Source organism: Lepisosteus platostomus, chromosome 7, assembly GCF_059453375.1.
Source record: "Lepisosteus platostomus isolate fLepPlt1 chromosome 7, fLepPlt1.hap1, whole genome shotgun sequence".
Lineage (NCBI taxonomy): Eukaryota > Metazoa > Chordata > Actinopteri > Semionotiformes > Lepisosteidae > Lepisosteus > Lepisosteus platostomus.
In genome coordinates, this window is record NC_142617.1 from 46,978,186 (window position 1) to 46,996,877 (window position 18,692).

General features: G+C 43.0%; 2 protein-coding genes across 2 annotated transcripts in view; both read left to right on the forward strand.

Moving 5' to 3' along the window:
• atp8b4 (ATPase phospholipid transporting 8B4) overlaps positions 1–3,268 on the forward strand; it is a 67,656-nt gene extending 64,388 nt beyond the window's left edge. The window contains exons 31-32 of the mRNA XM_088640823.1: positions 1,562–1,728; positions 3,133–3,268. Coding sequence (XP_088496949.1) covers positions 1,562–1,690 — 129 coding nt within the window. The 3' untranslated portion in view covers positions 1,691–1,728; positions 3,133–3,268. The remainder of the gene's footprint in view (positions 1–1,561; positions 1,729–3,132) is intronic.
• On the forward strand, positions 3,090–18,572 carry nnt2 (nicotinamide nucleotide transhydrogenase 2). The gene is made up of 20 exons (XM_088641853.1): positions 3,090–3,362; positions 4,026–4,243; positions 4,789–4,876; positions 6,074–6,162; positions 6,275–6,462; positions 7,200–7,333; positions 7,993–8,184; positions 8,798–8,951; positions 9,359–9,520; positions 10,086–10,196; positions 10,377–10,522; positions 10,631–10,826; positions 11,769–12,002; positions 12,678–12,838; positions 13,377–13,556; positions 14,362–14,521; positions 15,985–16,066; positions 16,951–17,069; positions 17,991–18,106; positions 18,420–18,572. Exons 1-20 carry the CDS (start codon positions 3,090–3,092, stop codon positions 18,570–18,572), a joined length of 3,156 nt encoding a protein of 1,051 aa, XP_088497979.1.
• The last annotated feature ends 120 nt before the right edge of the window (positions 18,573–18,692 follow it).

Sequence of the window (18,692 nt, forward strand, 5' to 3'; positions counted from 1 at the left end):
TGGAATCGCCAGTTGTGTGTGTTTTTTGTCTTGACTTGAGCTATAAGCCCCCTGAGTGCACACGGGAGAGTTGTGGAGATGTGACCAGACTCCTCCAACCTGCCCACCTTCAATCTGCTCGTTAATTAACACGTCACAGGCAGTACAGCCCCGTACTTCGGGGTTCGACGCCAGCTGGAGGAGAGGTGCATCCCTCACTGACAGCACTGTAGCCTGTGACTACCCAGGAGGCAGCACAGAGCGCGGTGTAGCTGAGAGGAGAGCAAACCCTGGCCTACTCGCTCCTCCCTGCCCTCAGCACAGCTCAGGGAATGGGGCACCACGGCTTGGAGCGTCCCAGTCGCAGCTAGCTAGTCTAGTGACATGACCCGGACTCGAACCCAGGATCATAGAGCTCACCTGCGGAGCTGCCTGGGAGACCTTAGCCAGGCACTCTTAAGAATCAGCTGGTGGGATCTTAAATTTCACTCGACTACTAAACTTCCAAATGAGAATGATGTGCTGAATGTCCTCCTCTCCTTTGCACCCTTTCTTCTCATCTTATGTTCCTTGTGCTTCACATTATTTCTGGAAAACTGGTGGTAAAGACAGAGAAATGTATGATGCTTTTATTTGGAGAAATTTCCTGATTTCAGTGAGCAACATATTCCTCTGTAAGTTGAACATTTTGCTGTGCAGTTTATATATTGATGGATTGGAAGGCTATGGAGTGTTTTGATTCTGCTTTTCAACTCAATCTATGAATATGTTGTATATCTTAACAAAGTTGCACTGAAATCAACACTTTTGAGTTCTAATGCATCAGCAGGAACCAGGGCATTTGCATTAAATTTGGTGCCTGATTGTTATTTGATCATTGTAAGTTTAGTCATAATTTGTGTGTCTGAAAATGATTTGAATGTGCTGTTCTCATGAACTAGAAAATAAAGCTGAACAAGATCTTTTTCATTCAACCGTGAAGCTCAAAACAAGTAAGCATATCAGTGTCTCATACAGCTCAAAAAGGCACAGGCCCCGATTCCTCTCAAAATCCTGCTTTTCAATACAGGGCTTCCTTCTTTGTCATTGGTTAAAGGCAGGTGCATCTGGAAACAAGCATTCAAGCATTCCAATGTTAAAAAGCTTTATCGCAAAAATTGCGGTTTGCTCCTCCATTTTTGTTTTTAAACGCTCTTAAAAGCGGATTGCTCGTGCAACATGACTGTTGTGTTTCTCACCGCTTTCAGTTCTGGTGGGAAATCGAAGGTCACCTTCTGTGCCGGGACTAGAGATTTGTTATCTGGCCAAGAAGATTTTTTTTTTTCCTCTGGCCTGGAAGATTTGAATGTGCTTGTTCTCCCTGTCCCCAGCCCTTGCAGTGAGGTGCTGCTTGGCACAGTGTCCCGTACCACCGTCATGTTTCCCGTTCTCGCGGATCTGTAGCAAACAGCCGGGTGATCTCTCTGTGTCCTGGTGCACTGCGACGTCACACGGCTGTCCTGGAGGTTATCTGGAAGCGCCAGGGAGGCATGTTGACATCTGAAGGCCTGGCCTGTGTTTGAGTTCCCGTCTTTACCTTCAGGACACCTGGACTAGAAGCCGCAGGAGTCTGCGACACCATGGCTTGCCTCCTGCGCTGTGTCACCAGCTGCTCTGTGCCCCTGTTCCAGCAGGGCGCACTGCCAAAGACGCCTGGAAGAAGATATTTTAGGACATTTCCCGTCTTATGGAACCATCAAACTGCTAAAGGTAAGGTCAATGTCCCAAAGTCCGAGACTTGTCCTAACTTTGTGTTTTGAATCATGTCCACCACCACTGACGGACTCTTTTAGCTCCCTCAACTAACAGGAACGAGACCCAGTGAGCCGCAGGTTCATCTAAGGATTTTCTTTGTGTTTTTTTCATTACAATTAGAAGGTCAGGAGCAGTTCTGTAGACGACTGGAAAAAATTAAGCAGTCGGAGGGAGGCTGAGGGGGCTGTTTTTTTTACCTCTCGGTACAGGAAAAACTGTGGGTTTGTAATTTTGACAAGATTCCCTGTTTAAAAGTAAGAGAGGTCACTCAAAGGTGAAAGACGTTGTTGCTTCCAATACTGGCTGACCACATGTGCTCAGCTGTCGCAGTGTCCCAGCTCTGCTCCAAGCCTCCACAACCTGAAGTTCACTTTTGTTTGCTTATTTATTTTGCTTATTAAGGAGTGAGGGTTTCAGGGCCGTTTCCCAGGCAGGCTGACAAGCTGCTCGGGCCCTTGCAGGATCGGCGGCGGGCAGAATGCCAAGCAGCTGCTAATAATGTCTCGCTACACTTAGAAGTCACCCTGCCAATTAAGGCGAGATATGTGAAACTGGAGTGTCCCTGGAAAATCTCAAGGGCGGCTGGCTGAGGTCTGTGCAGTCTGTTTAAGATAATTTTCTCTTTCCTTGCGCTGTGGCTCATTTTAACAAGTGGGGAGGAAAAAAAAACAACTTTTGAAAATGTAGGCCCTTAATGTGCTCATGTTGACATGTGTGAATATGGCAAAGCCTCCTGTCAGCGCATGGTAGTGCAGCGTTAAAGTTTTTATGCTTACTTGAGGTCCGAGGATGTTTAGCAAAACAAATTTACAATGTCTAAAATCAATTTTTTTCCAGTACTTAGTTAATTGAGCTCCACTGCTTTTATTCCATCGCATTTTGCAGAAACATAGAAATGTATCCAATTGCTGTCTGTAGTGAGATGGACTGAGACAGAGTTCCCAATCCTGGTCTCAGAGGCCCACACACCTGCTGTTTTTTCAGTCACGCTCCTTTACAAAATTTAACCCTTAATTCAGTTAATAGGGTTAATTTGAACTGTTTGTTTTCTGCTCTTTAATATGTTGCAGGGTCCCTGTTAACTATTCCATAAACATTCAGAAATAAGTAGAGAAAAAAAAATTCGCAAATGTTGATATCAAGCAAATTGGTAGCTCAATAAAGGACAATAAATAATTAAGCTTCACTGGAATACAAACCAGCAGGAATGAGAGCTCCCGGGAGCAGGGTTGGGAACTCGTGGAATTGGGTAACTAATGGGCAAAAAGGTAGTGGTTAAAATTGGTCTCTTGATCTACAATTGAGCATTTCAAAAGATGTGTGTGAGAGAAAATTCTGTGAGCCTTGTTTCTGGTGCAGGGGTTCGCTACACAGACATCCTGGTTGGAATCCCCAAAGAGGTGTCAAAGAACGAGAGGAGGGTGGCTGTGTCCCCGGCTGGGGTGCAGGCCCTGGTGAAACAGGGCTTCAATGTCCAGGTGGAGTCGGGCGCCGGAGACGAGGCAAAGTTCTCAGACGACCAGTACAGAGAAGCAGGTGCCAAGATAGGGGACACAAAGACTGTTTTTGGTTCAGACCTTGTTCTGAAGGCAAGTCAAGTTTATGGCTCTTTACCTAATTGTTCATTTATTTAGTTTTTTTAAGGACCAGCTTGGAAAAAGCCTGCATTTACAGGTACTCTGTGAACAGAAGCAAGACTTGTTTGTCTGATGTAATTTTCCTCCACTGAGTTATTGCAATAATTGTATCGGTATCCTCTAGCAAAATAATTATCTGCAAGTTCTTCTACAAAATGCGAGTTTAATAAATGATCCTATAAAAATGTCCTAATCGGCAACAAATGTTTTTTAATAAAACAAACTGCTTGCAGTGATAAGCTGAAGCTTGTTATCATTTCTGCTTGCTTGAGATTATTACACATATATATCATTGGAAATCTGCTCATTCTAGGATGTGTGCGCACAAGAGCACAATTTAGAGACTTAGGTTAACTCTGGTACAAACCTTGCCTAGGGTACTTGTGTGTGGAGTCTGTTTCTTTTCCGTGTTGTTCCAGTTTCTTCACAAGAACATGCAGACTCCACACACAAGCACCCTGGGCAGGGTTTGTGCTCGGGGGGGGCTAACTGTCATGAAAATGTGTGATATAATGCAAGTTAATTGGATAAAAATTTTGGTTTAGGAGTACAACACATGCTTCTGACACACTCTAATGAAAACATCAGTGTGTTTTAACTTTCTGCCTTTCCCAGGTAAGAGCTCCAACATTTAATAATGTATTGGGAACACACGAAGCTGAGCTGCTCAAACCAAAGGCCACTCTTGTGAGCTTCATCTACCCAGCACAAAATCCTGACCTTATGGAGAAGCTCTCCAAGCAGCAAGCCACTGTTCTCGCAATGGACCAGGTGCCTCGGGTCACTATTGCTCAAGGGTATGATGCCCTGAGCTCCATGGCTAACATAGCAGGGTGAGTAACAACCAGTCCGCTCTGAAATAAACTGCAGGCTTCTTATGCTTGGTAGTTCACGTCTTTGCAGTGTGTCAGGCTGCCGGATGAGTTAAATGAACTGAATATGTAAGAAAATCAGTAGGAAAGGACATTTATCTGGTTTCCAGGATTTGTCTTTGCTGGTGGATTTTTTTGTGTGAGCGTTTTAGTTTTGTGTGCTCAAAACCCATCCAAACTACCAGTAATATTTGCATTGTTTTTGATGCCTCAATGTATACGTGAAGTTTAAAAAAAAAAAACAGTTCCAAAAGAATATCAGATTCATCGGGCAGGCCGAAACGTTTCACGAGTTTAATATTCTTGTTTTAAAATGGATACAAGTGGGTGAAAGCAACAGGAGTTCAAATACCTTCTGCAAACTCTTTTTTTTGACACTTTGGGGAGAAAAAGTACAAGACAAAATCTGAAACTCGGCAGGCTTGTTTAGGTTTCATATGGAAATAGTTTAAAAGTCTCCCAGATGAAGGAGTAAATCACGCTTCAAGCATGCTCTTGTCATTCAGGTACAAGGCTGTTGTCCTGGCAGCAAATCATTTTGGAAGATTTTTCACTGGCCAGATCACAGCTGCAGGGAAAGTGCCTCCGGCCAAGGTACCGATCTCGCCGTCTAATTACTGTGTAACACTATCGCCCTGAGTGACAGTCAGCGCCAGCCAGATCTTCACAGTGCTGTCAAACTCTGGAGAGAACTTCTGCACAAAAAGAAAGGAATGCTTTAAGAGAGGCAGATTCAAGTAGCCACAAGAGAACATCAAACCATCCATTTTCTATCCACTTCTTCCAATTCATGGTCGGGAGTGTGCCTGTCGTTGGCAGGTCGGGAGCTTTTCCTGCCAACAACAGGCGCAAGGCAGGATACAATCTGGATGGGACACCAGTCCATTGCAGGGCACGCACAGACACCGACACGCACACACTCACACCAGGGCCAGGTTTCCCAGAAACCACTTAACCTACTAGAATATCTTTGGACTGTGGGATGAATCCTGACTGGATTCCACTGAGCAAAGGCACTGAATGTGTCAAGAGCAAGTGCAGTGGTAACGGTTCAGCCTCCCTTCGACGTGATATTTAGTTCTTAGTTTTCCTTTGTAATGCCCACTCCCCCTGTGCCATGTGGAATGGCTGGTACTCAATTACTATGGTACGGTGCGGTGGCCGCCCTGGCGCTGGCGCTTGAAAGAAGGTGGATGTCCCGCTCATCCTGCAAAACGCGCATCATGGAGTGTGTGTCTCACCCCCTCCATTGCGAATTCACACTTCTCCCATTTGGGAGACGCCTCTGTGCCCCCAGGTGTAAAACCAACAGACTCAGGAAATCTTTCATTCCCACTGCAATTACACTCTTAAACAATGCACAGTAACTACCTTGTATCTTGTTTCTTTTCCTCTGTAACACTACTGTATTCTCTTCCCTTTTGATGATGTGTATTTGTCATGGTGTTGTATTTGACTGTGCCGTAAAACAAATTTCCCCTAGGGGACAATAAAGCTTGAATTGAATTGGAAAAACGGGCTTTGTTCAGGCCGCTCGCCCCCTCAATGCACTGCCTCTTTGCAGTGGGGAGAGGGTGGAAGCGGTTGTCTTTGGTCCTAACTGAGCCTTGTCGGCACTCTGCCGGGCTCCCCGGAGGAGTTCCAGTCACAGCTGGCTCACCCTGAAGCTCCAGGTCATGGAATGGCTGGCTGGCTGGCTGGGCCTGATGGGCTCTTCAGTTGGGCACTGTTACTGGCCCACACACCCAGGAAGCCTGCTCTAGTAATAAGCGAGCTTTCTCTTCTTGCCAGGTTTTAATAATTGGCGGGGGGGTGGCAGGCTTAGCCGCTGCAGGGGCTGCCAAGTCCATGGGAGCAGTCGTCCGAGGATTTGACACCAGGTAGGCGTGAATTGAGCCCACCTGTTGGTCTCAGTTTTACCTGGACTACCTGTAGCACTGTTCTGGGCGTGCACTGACCGCATGGGCCTGAAAACCTGTTGCTGCCCCGCAGGCCGGCTGCCCTGGAGCAGTTCAGGTCCTTTGGCGTGGAGCCCCTGGAGGTGGAATTGGCCGAGTCCGGAGAAGGAATGGGCGGTTACGCTAAGGAGATGTCCAAGGAGTTCATCGAGGCAGAAATGGCCCTGTTTGCCAGGCAGTGTAGAGATGTGGACATCATTATCAGCACTGCTCTCATTCCAGGTGACCTTTCTTGTCTCTGTGCGTCCTCGGGACAGGGGGCTCCAACCTGGGTCCTGGGGAGCCCCAATCTAGCAGGTTCTGTGGAACATCAGTTCCTGAAGATACAAGACAATTGTATTGTGATTATTTAAACAGGTGGCTGGTAAAATAAAGTAGTTTGGAAATCATAGAGGACTAAAATCTCAGTACTCTTCAGCCTGCAAGGACCTGAGTTCTCTTAATTGATCACATTGTATGTTTGACTCATCTACAGCTGACAGATTTTTTTTAACGATTAGCCACAAGTGACCTGTAGAACTAACTGGATTGGGACTCTCCAGGAACAAGGCTGGAGATGCCTGGATTACGAATTAGTCTTAAACGAGTTTGAGATGTTTTTTTCTACAACAACACATAAAACTTTCTAAACTCCCCAGAGAAATTATTATACAAATAAACTAGATGAGTGCATAGTTTTCACTGTACTAGTAGTAACTTCCATGAAATCCTCCATTTATTATTTTAACTGTACACTCTGTGTTTTACTTTCCCACCAAACAAACTTGTACTTTTTCACTGTTACCTCAAGAGCAGGCTTAGTTGTGACGTAAGATGACCTCTGAAAAAGCTTGCTGTGTGATCTGTGAGGTTTCTATCTAGACTGCAGGCAGCCTACCGCGCTGGTAACAGATCTTAGATCTCAGCAGTTTGTGCAGGACTTCCCTAGACCAGCCTGTTCCTCTCGCCTTGTCTCCCAGGAAAAAGAGCCCCTGTCCTCATTAAGAGAGACATGATTGAGTCCATGAAAGATGGGTCAGTGGTGGTTGATCTTGCTGCTGAAGCTGGGGGAAACATTGAAACCACCAAACCAGGAGAGCTGCACATCTACAAGGTAAGACATTAAATTTTGCTTCACATTTAGGTGGAAACTGTAACAAGACAGGGCTGAACAGTGGTGCAATGGTTAGCATTGATGTGGGATACAGGACCTGGTATCCCACCTTGTGCCCAGTGCTTGCCGAGCTAGGCTCTGGCTTGTCTGCCACTCTGATTTGGAAGAATCAGTTAGGAAATGGATGAATGTACCAAGATAATCATTAATTGAACTAATCTGAAAACACCAGATTCCAGAAATGTTACCCTTACCTTCTTTTAAATTCATGTATATTCCTTACTTTCGTTTTATTTATCACGCTTTTCTTGTGTTCTGCAGTACATTCAGACGCAAATGTTCAGTAGCTGTTGTTTTTTCTTCTCTGAGTAAGATAAAGGCATTGCACTTGATTCAAATTTGCATTAATATAGCTTAACTGTGCAGCTGTTTTTTTCATAACTAGAACCATCATGTCAGTTTGCAAAAAGGAGGTTTTAAAGGCCAGCGTCACACCCTTCACACATTGCCTTTGATTAAAGATGGGTGCGGTGGGCGATACTAAAAGATGTCTTATATTAATTGGATATATATATATTACAAACAAATGCACACTCAGAGTAAGACAACAATGCAAACACTTGGTAATCCTCCTTTTTTACCTCCATGTCTTTTATCAGGGGGTGACGCATATAGGATACTCTGATCTGCCCAGCAGAATGCCCACTCAGTCCAGTACTCTGTATTCTAATAATGTCCTGAAGCTGCTGAAAGCCATTAGTCCCGACAAGGAGTATTTCTATTTTGAGCCCAAGAATGAGTTTGATTATGGAACAGTTGACCACGTCATCCGGGGCACCACAGTCATTCAGGTGAGTTTCTCGCTCGCCTGTAAGTCCCAGCTGTTGACTTTCCACTGGTCCTTGAACCCTGAGCTGTAATGCATGTCTTTTTCTTAACCAGCAGCACAAGAGATATCGGGTTTTTATAAATTAAACCTACTGCTTCGCTTCAGTCCAAGCCTTCCTGCGTGCTTGAAGGAGCTTAATCTGTTAAATATTACTTGGCAATCCTTTTTTGTTTTTATTGACACCTTGTAAATTGTACAAAGAGCCAAAGGCTTCAGGGTGTGGAAATGTCTCCTGCGGTGGACGCACCAAGTTGCAGTGGATAAGAAGTTCATTTATGCATGAGATAAGGTTCTGTAGTTGTGCCAAAATCTCAATGACTCAACCAGATACTGTAGTTTTCAAATATTAAGTTGACTGAAGGAAATTCCTAAAACTATCACTTGCATAAATCTTCTTAATGTTACACATTTTGAGAACAGACATCCACTATAGCTGCATGCATCACTGCTTGTAGTCAACTGGATGCAATCCCCATGTACAATGAAACATTTTGTCACATTAATAAGATTCATAAGGCTTTCACTGAGCCAAGGAGTGCATTAAACCTGACTGATTCCTTCCTGTTGTCCTTCAGGAAGGCAAGATTCTCTTCCCAGCCCCTTTACCAAAAACTGTCCCGCCTCCCGCTCCTGCTAAACAGAAGACCGTGGCCGAGCTGGAGGCCGACAGACTAGCAGAGATCTCCCCGTTCAGAAAAACCATGACCTCTGCCGGTGTCTACACCGCAGGTGAGGGGCCATAACAAAACACCGACCACTCTTCAAGACCGCAAGAAGACCTGTCCTTTCAGGTCCACCTGATTAGGTATTAGTGAAGCCCCTCTGAAATGGACTACAGATTAATCCTACATTTTTGGAAATAATCTTACTTGTAACTGGGTGGTTCTGGGTCCAAATCCCAGTTGAGACGCTGTAGTTGAGCTCTTGATCAAGGTTCTTCATTTAGCTGTAGAAATGGGCATAAATGTACAGTGCTTTGGAGATTGTAAACCAAATAAAGAAGAAGAAATTTGATTTGCCCATTAGGCTGCCCACTCAGTCTCAGTCAGTCAAAAGTGTGATTTTAATTTTTTTAGAGAAACTGTCTCAAAGCTGTAACAGGTGAGTGGGAATGAAGGTGCTCTCCTGTGTTGTAGGGTTAACAGGAGTTCTGGGCCTGGGCCTGGCCTCTCCTAATGCTGCTTTCACCCAAATGGTAACCACCTTCGGAATGGCTGGGATAGTTGGATACCACACAGTGTGGGGTGTCACGCCAGCCTTGCACTCCCCACTGATGTCAGTCACTAACGCGATTTCAGGTAAGCACTGTCTCTAACCCGATGTCCGACTGGCTCCTCCATGTGGAAACCTGGATAGTGTGACATTCACTGGAAACAGTGGCTGTGACTGAAATGTGCTTCTTAAGTCCATTTGCCGTGATTTGGAATTCCACAGCCTAGTGCTTTAAATCCTTTAAACCCTTTTTATAAACCAGTTCAGACACTTCAGTTTAGTTTTCTGTTACACCAATACCAGGTTTTTAATGTTTATTCTACTCTTCTAAATACTGGTCAACATACAGTATATAATGGCTTTAACATTTAATAAACAATTCAAAGTGCAGATTAGAAGATTTATATTACTGTTTGTTTTTCATTATGTTTTTTTTTATGAACGTCATTCCATCTGCACCAGTTTGCTTGCTGCAGGATAATATTCCTGTAGTGTGTGGAAGAGTAAAGGAATATCCCGCCCTCCATACTGGGATACCACAATCTGTAATCTCGCTTTGTATTCAGTAGATGCTTAGTTGTCAGGAATGTTCGGTATTCTCAGCGGGAGTGTGGTAAGAAGCAGTACTACAGTGTATCTGACTCCCCGCAGGTCTCACGGCTGTGGGGGGCCTGGTGCTGATGGGGGGAGGATATACCCCTTCCAGCCTCCCCGAAACCCTGGCCTTACTCGCTGCCTTTGTGTCCTCCATCAACATCGCAGGTGCGTCCCTTCAGCTCAGCAGCCTTGCGCCGCATTATTAAACCATTATTCTTGTTATTCTGTTTACACACTAGCTGCATCTCTCTGAGTCTTTGTAGGCCAGCCATGATGATCATCCTAGAGGTCTGTGAACAGGAAACCTTTGCTTGTTTGAAGTTTTTGATGCCTTATCTCCTGCAGGTGGCTTTCTGATCACACAGAGGATGCTTGACATGTTCAAACGCCCGACAGACCCCCCAGAATACAACTACCTGTATTTATTACCTGGAACAGTGTTTGTGGGTGGTTATGGAGCTTCTGTTGCCAGTGGGTACAATATTGAGCAGGTAAAACTATCCTTTTTTGAGTTTACAATGCATCTTTGCCTACAGTTCCTCGCAGTGTGCACGTAATGTCGTTCTTTGGTCAGCCATGTGACGGACCTCTGTTTGCAGATGATGTATCTGGGCTCAGGCTTGTGCTGTGTGGGGGCACTAGCTGGGCTCTCAACCCCGACGACCTCCAGGCTGGGGAATGCCCTAGGAATGATTGGCGTGGCAGGGGGAATTGCTGCCACCTTGGGGGCACTCAAACCATCCCCTGAGTTACTCTCCCAGATGTCCCTGGCCATGGCGACAGGAGGCACCTTAGGTCTGTACACTATTTTAGCTCCTCCATGTCTCTGCAGATTGTATCCGAAACACCTTCTGTTGGGATCTGGGCATGAGTGTTTTTTAACAATTGTGTCTTTGTTAATCTCTTTAGTTCACAAACATGTGCACCTACAGGAACTGATATTTAGGATCTACGTGTTGTTTGTTGATTAGTAATTTGCTTGGCCCGTGTTAGAGAATCTAATACTTACCGCAAATAACTCTGGATTTGTACTAAATCATAAAATAATAAAACGATCTGCTGACACCTTTCCACAATTTAACAACTTAACAATATTAGTTAAGTACTGTAGAACGTCTGCATGTGCTAAAGATACTGTAATTTTATCCCCTTCCAGAATACCTGTTAAGCACAATGCTTTTGTGCAGAACTCCTGACATTTAGCAAAAGAGTCTTTTAACTGTTTAAAAACTTTGATTCAAAAGTTTATTTTGGAAAGTTTTTTTTAACTGTATGGATTACATATTAATCTCACAGTGAACATGTTACTAGTTTTAGGCATGATTAATGAGGATTTATTTTGCTCTCAATCTGAAGCATCTGGGAGAAATCACAATTCGAATACAGATTTCTTCAGTTTGACAGTCCCCAGGGTTTTTCCTTATGCTTGGTCATCTTTAGTGTTACTTTGTTTTTTTTCTGGTATTTGCACGCTTTGAACTCTTCATGCTGTTTTCCACTTCGTGCCCAAGTGTACTTATCCTTTATTAAATGCAGTCATTTTTCAGTGGATTTGAATTTTTATCCATCATCCTGCATTTTACAGCTTTTGGATCCTTTAGTAATAATGTCTTTCAAGTAAGTGCCATAATCGTTTTTAGAATGCTGACTTGCTGTTGCTTTGAGCTGTACCTCCACATATCCCAGAAGAAAGCCAGGATTTGTCTTGAGCTGAAATCCGATGTGTTCTTGTGGTAGGTCTGACCATTGCCAAACGCATTGAGATCTCTGACCTCCCTCAGCTGGTGGCTGCTTTCCACAGCCTGGTGGGCTTGGCAGCGGTGCTCACCTGTATTGCCGAGTTCATGATCGAATACCCTCACCTCGACGTCCACCCTGCAGCCAACATGGTGAAGACGGTGGCTTACCTGGGGACCTACATCGGGGGGGTCACATTCAGCGGCTCCCTGGTGGCCTATGGGAAGCTTCAAGGTGCGTTTCAATCTCTTATTTAATTTTAAGCAAAAGAAAAGTACCTCTTTTTTTGGGGGGGGGTGGTGTCTCTTCTGGACCGCCAGAGGATCTTGCAACAAACATGATTGTTTTGAAGCCACTGCAGCTGGGAGGAATGGCTCAGATTTGTTTTAGGCCTGTTGTGTGGTGTGTTGACAAACTCGACTCAAAACAACAGCTTTTTCTGGAAAGAGACCATTAGATATAAAGTCGAGCTGGAATTTTTCAGAAAAGAAAGGACTGTGGAGGTCAGTGTTTCAGGCATCATTGATTTGTTTTAGTTTTTGTTGGTGTTTTTTTTTTATTTCATAAGAGAAGTACAGCTTCTTTTGTAGATGCAATGTGTTCCTAAATTATGATGTAATTTCATGAGCTGGAAGACAGCTCCCCCTGTGGGTCTCTGTGGAGCTATGCTAACTCGGAGCAGATTCTGAGGCTGTCCTGCCTGCCAAAGCTCCGTGGCCTGTAACCAATAAACTTTCCAAATGTTTTAATCACTCGAGAGCATTCGTAATTTCCCCAGTAACTGATTTTTTTTCTGTAATACCCAGAGATTAGCATTAAGCTGTCTGTATCGTTCAGCTATGGTGTGCTCTGTTTTGAGTGTGTCTGTGTATTGTCTTTCTGAAATGTTTTCTCGCTGACGGGACTCAGGGCTCCTGAACTCTTCCCCCCTGCTCCTCCCTGGTCGCCACTATCTCAACGCCAGCCTGCTGGCAGCCTCGGTGGGCGGCATGGTGCCCTTCATGATGGACCCGAGCTACACCACTGGCATGGGCTGCCTGATTGGTGTTTCCGGGCTGTCTGCCATAATGGTAAGACAAGGAATGGGCTGGACAGCTTTTCTTCCCAAAATATTTTACACAATTGCATAATGGGGAACAGGTCTTTTTCTTGTTTTGAGGGTTTCTAGAGCATTAACGTTCCCATCACAACACAACAGGGATATTATTCCACTTATTCTGTTCCTTTGTTGGTGTAACTTTTACTGACCATTCAAGACTTATTGAAATATAGGTAACATCAGCTGATGCATGACAGTCCTGTATTAACAGTCAGCCCTTGTACTGTTTGTGTGTGTGTGGGGCCAATAGACTTCACTGTATCTTTGGTGCATCTTCAGATTAATGTTGACATCTGGTCTGTAACCAGAGCAATCATACAACCGCTGCATCAGGGAAGAGGTGTGGTGCAGTAATTAGATCAACTAGAAGTTTGTGGGTTCAAATCCTGCATGGAGCATAGCTCTTGTACTCTTGAGCAAGTCACTTCACTTGATTGCTGCAGTAAAACGCCCAGTGTTATACATGTGTACTAATGTTAGACAAAATTAATATCTGGAATTGTCTCTAGGGGGTGACGCTGACCGCAGCTATAGGAGGGGCTGACATGCCAGTTGTAATCACAGTTCTCAACAGCTACTCTGGCTGGGCCCTGTGTGCAGAGGGCTTTCTGCTGGACAACAACCTGATGACCATTGTTGGAGCGCTGATTGGGTCCTCTGGGGCCATCCTGTCCTACATCATGTGTGTGGTAAGCACAGTGCTCAGGCCCAGCTGCTTTGCTCAAAGAGCTGAGAACAGCTTCCTCTTAATTACCATGCTCTGTGTAAAGCGATGTTAGTGTTTTTGCTCCAACAGAGGTCTTGATTATTTAATTTACTAATTACAGCCGCTGAGCTAAAAACGGTCTAAAGAATTTTGTATTGTAATTTCTAACCTCTAGAAGCAGAAACCCATCAATTACACTATTATCTTAATTGAGAAACACGGAGTCCTGCTGTAATTAAAGCCATGGGACACCGGGATCATCAGACTAGAGCTGGCCAATAGGGAAAAATGTTTGGATGGAACTTTAGCTGTCATTTTTGTGACAGATGTAATTTGCTTGACAAATGCAGTTTTTTTCCATTTAATAAAGCAACTCAAGAAATTCAGTGCCTTGCAAAAGCATTCAGACCCTCCCTAAAGTGTCCCAGAGAAATATGTAGATTAAGAATTCAGAACACTGAATTCAGTATCTGGTGGAAGCACCTTTTGGCAGCTTCCACAGTGAGTCAGTGTCTTTCCTTCTGCTCAAGTTCAGTTGGTTATATTTCTGCTGCCAAACCTGAATGAGGGCAGCCCAGAAACTCACTAATTAGCACAGGGCTCATGGTAATTACAGATTTTGAAGACCTAATTTTTAAGAGCCAAAAGCCTTGAAGAAAAAATTGAAATAAATCTGCCTTTGATTAAGAACTGCTGGAGTAGACACTGGGGTGCCCCAGGACCAGGACTGAGTGCCACCATACTTAATTTTTTTTTTTTTATTCTGATTTTCCTCACTTTTGTCATAGGCCATGAACCGGTCGCTGCCTAATGTGATTCTGGGAGGATATGGAACCTCATCAACAGGGGGAGGGAAGCCAATGGAGATAGTCGGGACACATACAGAAGTCAATGTGGAGCAGTCAGTGGAGATGATCAAGGAGGCCAGCAGTATTATCATCACCCCAGGTAAAAAGTGAGTCATAGACTCCCATCATCCACTGCATTGCTGTAGCTAACATTGCTGCAGGCACGCCACTGTAATTTTTTCCATTTGTTCAGACATTCAAACTACAAGCATAACATCAGGGTCTGTGTCCAAATGGGAGTCAAATCTTCCAAGTGTTTGTGGAAGAAAAGCACAGATTAAAAAATATAAGAATATGCAGGCAGAAGACTGTAATTACATTGCATTAAATTAATGCAAAATTATCCCCTGTAGGGAAACACAATTTTTCTGATGCTTTTCTCAAAAGCAACTTGCATTTGTGCCCATTTCAACATTAAAGTTTCTGGATAAATCTGTATGAAGTACCTTGCTCAAAGGCACAACAGCAGAGCCACAGCTAGGATTTGAACCCACAGCCGTCTTCACCTGCACGTTTTTTCCGTAATATGCAGTCTCTTTTTATGATAAATTTATCTGATGCCTTTGTCCATTACAAAATTAATTTTACATTTCATTAATGATAAGTTGTCTATCTGCTGTACAAACAGGCAGGAGTAAAATCGTCGTGACAAAGTGAGTTTACCTCTAGGTGGTAGCAGTGTCCTGTTTAAACTCCTTTGTAGGACTTGGAAATTTTTTTAAAAGAGTACTGTAGTAATACAGCCAATTAAAATACTGCACTGACGTTGCTTCAGATGGAAAAAATTGGGTTAGCAAGTAGTAATATTGCCGTGTTTATAGAAGATCATGTTTAATTATAAAAATCATAGAAATTAAAAGCTGTGTATATTGGTCAGAGCTCCATGCTTTTGACTACTGAGCTGAGCAGTGTTTTTACCCTGATATTGTCACATCAGATGTGAGAATGACTGAAACAATACCAGCAAAGATGGCAAAAGAAAATGACCATGAAAATCATTGAGGTTTTCTTAATGATCTTAATGCAGTATCTGCAGCCACTCCTGCAGATACTGTACATCATACAAATGTGACTTTATTCTTGCTGTAACTACTGAAAAAGGTAGAGCTGGTTAAAAGGTGTTGAACCAGTTACTGAGTGGATGGGACCAGAAAAGTCAACCCATGGAAGCTGTCCCATAGTTTAAGTGCACTATCATTAAAGGCACCCAAGAAGCCAATTACAATGAGCCATTGGAGATACAGGATACGGTTGTTCTAAAGCAAGAGATTATGGTTTCTCCCTACTCAAAGGTGTCAATATCCTTCATTATTTAATCTCCTAAAACATTGCCAGAATGGTATAGTGATCTCCATACCCTTCATTAAATCCAGCCTAACACAGAAGTAAAAGAAGTAATGTCCATCAAGAAACAAGTTAACTTATTCTGGCTTCATAAACATTTAAAATTTTAGTTAAAGTTGTAAACACAACTGAACATAGTTATAAATAAGAATTTTTAATTAATATTTTCAGCTTCTCAGAGTCTGAAGGCTGTTTGTCTTGACTCCTGTTTGTTTGCAGGCTGGGGCCTGTGTGCTGCGAAGGCCCAGTACCCTATTGCAGATATGGTTAAAATGTTGCGAGAACAGGGCAAGGCAGTCAGGTAAGACTCCTGGTGTGTTTTAACGATTTTCATTGCAGTTTGACTGGTGGATGCGCCTAAGCCATAACTGGTTCAGAGGACCAGCTGAGAAGAAGGCAGGAATAGATACCAGGACTCTGCAGATCTGTGACTTCAGAGGAGAACAAGAATCTGGGGACATGCTGCTCTGACACTCCCACATTATAGATATTCATCTTTTTGACAGCCTGCAATCTCCACAGTGCCTTACAGGAGAGTGAGTGCTGATTGGAGGAGTGGCACAACTCTTTTTTTTTTATATCACTTTGAGTGCCTGACAAGTCCTAGAAGTCTTTGTCTAAAAGTGATACTGTGAGGGACAAATGTGAAACAATTTGTACATGTAGTCATTAACGAGAAATGGCATGTTCATTACTTAGTATGGCATCTATACATTCTAGTAAAACAGCTTAACAATCCACTTCATTTTTTAATTGAAAAAGTACAGCCAGGCTTCACTTCCATATGAAAAACTTGCACAATGCATGTTTACTTTGACAATACACATGGTATGTGGGACTTTTCTACATTCCTCATGTCATATTCTTTTTTAAAAATATTTATGTCTATATACCTCGTCATATTTAAAATAATAAACTACATCTGTCCCTTGTATTCAAAAATATCAAATGATGTCTTTATTTAAACAAGGTGCTAAGTACATATGCGCACATATTCCAGATATCAATTTCTGCACAGACAGCAAGGAAAAAAGAAGACTCCAAGAGCATCTGGACACGGGCCCTTATACATGACTGCTTTGCCAGAACACAGAAGAATAAAAGGATGTGAACTGATTTTTTGGCTTGATAAGTTAGTCTTCCATCATTCATAGACTGGGAGGGCTAATTTTGTATTATTTTCAGGTTTGGCATTCATCCAGTTGCTGGTCGCATGCCTGGTCAGCTGAATGTGCTGCTAGCTGAGGCTGGAGTTCCTTATGATCTTGTGCTGGAAATGGATGAGATCAATGAGGACTTCCCAGGTGAGCTTGAGGAAACGCTCACACTTCCCACTCACGATTTCCTCCTGCAGTGCAGGGGGCTTCCTACAGATATAAACCAAGTTTTCGATGCCGGAAATGTTTTGATGCGGGAATGTTTTAGTGGTATAGTATTTGCTCCACGACGTAGGAAAAAAGGTAAATAATTGAAGGGGACCCTGTTCTCAGCCTTACTGGTGGCAAGATTTACCATAAATTTACGTGGAGAAGAATGTCATGTTAACATCTGTTGGAGTACCTGTGTCAAAGACCAACAACTCAGGCAAAGACACACGATACCTCAATTCTTTTCATAGCTTCTGCAAGTTCCAGCGTTTTCCATCTTGCTGCCTATTGTTTTCCTGTTACGTGCACGTTGAAGCTCAGATAAAATATTAAACTTGGATATTAAAATTTTTTAAAGTAAAGTTGATACATTCTGATTATAAATTCCACATTTTACTTCTTGGTAATAATTTAGCTCTGTGATAGTTGACACCAGCACTGAAAAAGTATTTCAGTATTATGCTCTGCACAGGCTTGTAGTATCTTTTAATGGTTGCACAGCAAATGAACTGAGACTGTACATCTAGAATTAAGTTGAAAACAAGTTTGCACTTTCTAAAAAAAAAAAAATATATTTGATCTTAAGCTTTATGAGTGAATTCATTTTTGGCCAAACTTTATATAATTATGTTTCAACATGCAATGCTACAGAGCCACAATACATCTTTAAAGCTGCCAGCTTTTCAGTCTTCATAATGTTCTGCACACTTTTAAACAGATGGCTTCATTTAAGCTGTGTGTGTCAGAGGGGGGATTGATGACATTGAGTACGAATTTGATTAATGTAGTTTGTTGCTTTTGGGGAAAAAAATGGTTTGTCCAATAATCACAGCAATTATTTTTTTTGTGTCACTACAGAAACCGACTTGACACTAGTTATTGGTGCAAACGACACAGTGAACTCTGCAGCTCAGGAAGATCCTAACTCCATCATTGCTGGAATGCCAGTCTTAGAAGTGTGGAAATCGAAACAGGTACAGTGCTTACAGTTACAAGGACATTTTAAAACCACAGTGCATGGTATATCATCAGTTTTCAATTTTACCACTACTTGCTTAGATACCATACAGCACAGAGATTTAAACGATTACAATAAATCACACTTTTCATGTGCAGGCAAAAAAAAAAAGACTATAAAAAAAAGTCTATAAAATCCATATAAACAGACGTATCAAAGTTGCATTGTACCAGGGCACTAGAGGTGCCACTGTTTCTCTGATCATGGAAATGCCTAGATAAAGTTCTTATACAGTATAGAATCGGTGCTGACAGCTTTGTTTTCCATAGGTCATTGTGATGAAGCGAACACTAGGAGTGGGTTATGCTGCAGTTGACAATCCCATTTTCTACAAACCCAACACAGCTATGTTGCTGGGAGATGCCAAGAAAACGTGTGATGCTTTGCAGGCTAAAATCCGAGAAATGTACTACAGTAATTAGTTTTTAAACTACACTCCTAAATTCCCTTCTCTCTCCGTTTGGTGATGCACTTGCACTCAGAGGAGGGAAGCTCCTGTCATGTTAAATTAAATGAATATGCACTTGTAATTCTAACATGGT